Source organism: Cephus cinctus, unplaced genomic scaffold (genome assembly GCF_000341935.2).
Source record: "Cephus cinctus unplaced genomic scaffold, Ccin1 Ccin1_scaffold0675, whole genome shotgun sequence".
Lineage (NCBI taxonomy): Eukaryota > Metazoa > Arthropoda > Insecta > Hymenoptera > Cephidae > Cephus > Cephus cinctus.
This window is the reverse complement of record NW_014333302.1, coordinates 21,399-24,087: the sequence shown is the minus strand read 5'-3', so window position 1 is coordinate 24,087 and position 2,689 is coordinate 21,399. Positions and strand designations below refer to the sequence as shown.

Sequence of the window (2,689 nt, the reverse complement as noted above, 5' to 3'; positions counted from 1 at the left end):
AATATTCCGGTAGTTTCGGTCCTCGTGGACCTCCAGGGCCTCGTTGATTGGCTGGGCTACTCAGCTGAGCCGGCTACGCGCTCTGGCATTGGTCGGCAGTTCCGGCATGGCAGGGCATTGGTCCTTCTCATATTTTGCTGGGCTGCCGGGCCTTCCAGGGCTTCGTGGCTGGCGGCGCGGCGATGGCTTCGCCGGCGCGCGGACCGGCTGCAAAATATCCTCCCGGACACATCTGCGGTTTTGGACTGAGAGGGCTCCACCGCTGTCACACGGGCCTCTTTACTACCCGTGTGACGGGACTGCACCGGGGCTACATCTCTGTGGCGATGGTGGCGGGCTGGCGGGCATCATCCCACGGGAGTCTCGATCAGCTGTTTCCTCACTGCTCATGCCATCCCTGCCTTCCGTTGCCTCGGCAACGTAGCCACTCTCTCGATCCTTCCTGACATACTCGTCAATAGTCCATGGTGATGCCCTCTCGGTAGCGGTGATGTATCTCCTTTGTTTCCATAATATTAGCGAGTGGAATGTGCCGCGTGTCACGTTCCGTTTACAATTAGTACACGGAAATCAAATATCGAAATCAAATAATCCATGTAAATAAACCAAAAAGAGCTCAATTACAGGTAATGACGATCCGGGAGGCCGTCCAAAATTAAGAAGCCTACAACAATAAGCCTTTAACGCACCTAGCGGGAATCTATTTCGAAAACCTAGGAAGCCTCAAAATATACCGGGATTACTGGAAAATAATAAATTATGTGAATATAGAACCATTAAGAACAAAAGAGGAAATACTTAAATTTTACATAGGCAAAATAGACCTCCTGTACTATAGTCAAGGAACTCCGTGCATCGCACAACAAGAGCTTCAGTCACTCGCTCGCAAGTTGTGAGCATTAAAAACTAATAGGGAAACTATAGACGACCTTATAGGACGGCCCAGACCCGACGAAGATCAAAATACTCGTAATAAACGCAGAGTATTTAATTTTGTTGGCGAAATATCAAAGATTTTATTTGGCACTCTTGACTCATCAGACGCCAACTATTATAACAAACAAATAGATCTGGTTTATAATAACTCTAAACAATTAACCGAATTATACAAAAAAACAAATTGGGGTAATTCAATCAACCATAGGTGAACTCTCTCAACATTTTGTAGCTAATGAACAAAAATTTAAGGAAATTGACTATAATTTCGGTGAATCAAACCATCAAATTACTATTAACTCTAAAAACATTGATCAGTTACAATTAAACACCCACGTGAATTCGTACCTACTAGAATACTCTGAGATGTTAACGGAATACGAAATAGAATTAGAGGTACTCATAGACGCGATACTTTTAGCACGAAGAGGGTTAGTACATCCGAAAGTAGTAACTCCCAAACAACTTTTTGACAGTCTAGCAAACAGTCATAGGGTAGTTAAAGATAAGGAAATCCCAGTACCGCCTGAATTAAATCAGTTCTCCAATCTGATCGATATTAGTGATGTCACAATTTTCTATCAAAATCATAAATTAATCTATGTAATAAAAACTCCATTGACCGACCTTAAACGATTGGTTTTTGTGCGTACAGTTTACACACTTACTCTTATTCATCGTGCATTCTCTTACGTTATGATTACCGACGCACTTGTAGCAGGTTTCCTCTCTGTTACAATTTTTCGCTATATGGTAAATAACCCCAGCATTTAGAGCATCTCTTTACATTGACGTGGTTGTACACCGGACATTTCCTTCATCCCACGCTGAGTTTACGTTTGCTCAGTAACTCCTCGTGTGTTGCTTCGTCCACTTCCAGAATAATTGAGCCTTCGATGGGTCCTCTTCTATTACGTTCCTGTTGTCTTCCTTTGGTTAGCCTTTTCACTATTTTCCACTCTCTTCCTTCTGTTTCCTCTATTCCATTTTGCGTCTTAATTGTGTCAACTAGTTCTTCATCTGTTAAGTTTAGTTCCTCTTCCTCTATATTTACTATCTTTATCTTCGATTTCATCTGTGTTGACTCCGTAACTTTGAAACCCTCACCCATTTTATTTTGAACTTCAGCCTTCAGTACTTCAATTTCTTCTCCCGATTCACATCCCAAAATCACAGTTCCTTTACTGTCTTTCTTTAGTTTCGTTATTCCCACTGTAATATTTTTGATATCTACCTTCTCTTTTATCGCTCTTTTAGTGGCTTCACTCTCTTGTTGGATTTTGGGTTTGACAATAATCACCATTTCTTTTTTTTTCTCTTTCACTGCTTCGCTGTATGTTGCCTTTCCGGCGTTCATACCTTCTCCATGTATCATTCTTTTCAATTCCTTTATCTGCTGCTTCAGACCTTCTATTTCTGCACCGACTACTTCCTTGATCATCTTCTTAACTTCATTCTTGCATGCGATTTCGTCCTTGACTGCTTTCACTGTTTTTATCAGCCAGTCAATTTTCATGTCAACCGTTGCTGAGGAACTCATACCTCTGCTTCCCCCAATTGACCCCACTGATGACACTCAATCTCTGCTACTACCTGCTGCCGGCACCGATGTCTTCTGATTTTCTTCTTCAGCATTGAATTTTCCAAATGGACCACTGCATGCTACCAACTCATGATTCCTATCAAGTTTATTCACACATGTAGGGTGGTAAAACAGTTTCACACAAGTCTTTCATCGCACTACTTGGCTTTT

General features: G+C 42.1%; 1 protein-coding gene across 1 annotated transcript; it reads right to left on the bottom strand.

Annotated features, from left to right (window-relative positions):
• Positions 1-1,753: 1,753 nt before the first annotated feature.
• LOC112494620 lies at positions 1,754-2,473 on the bottom strand. Its single transcript, XM_025086874.1, has 2 exons — positions 2,316-2,473; positions 1,754-2,265 (listed from the first exon to the last, which is right to left on the bottom strand). Exon 2 carries the CDS (start codon positions 2,237-2,239, stop codon positions 1,754-1,756), a length of 486 nt encoding a protein of 161 aa, XP_024942642.1. The 5' UTR covers positions 2,240-2,265; positions 2,316-2,473.
• Positions 2,474-2,689: the final 216 nt, after the last annotated feature.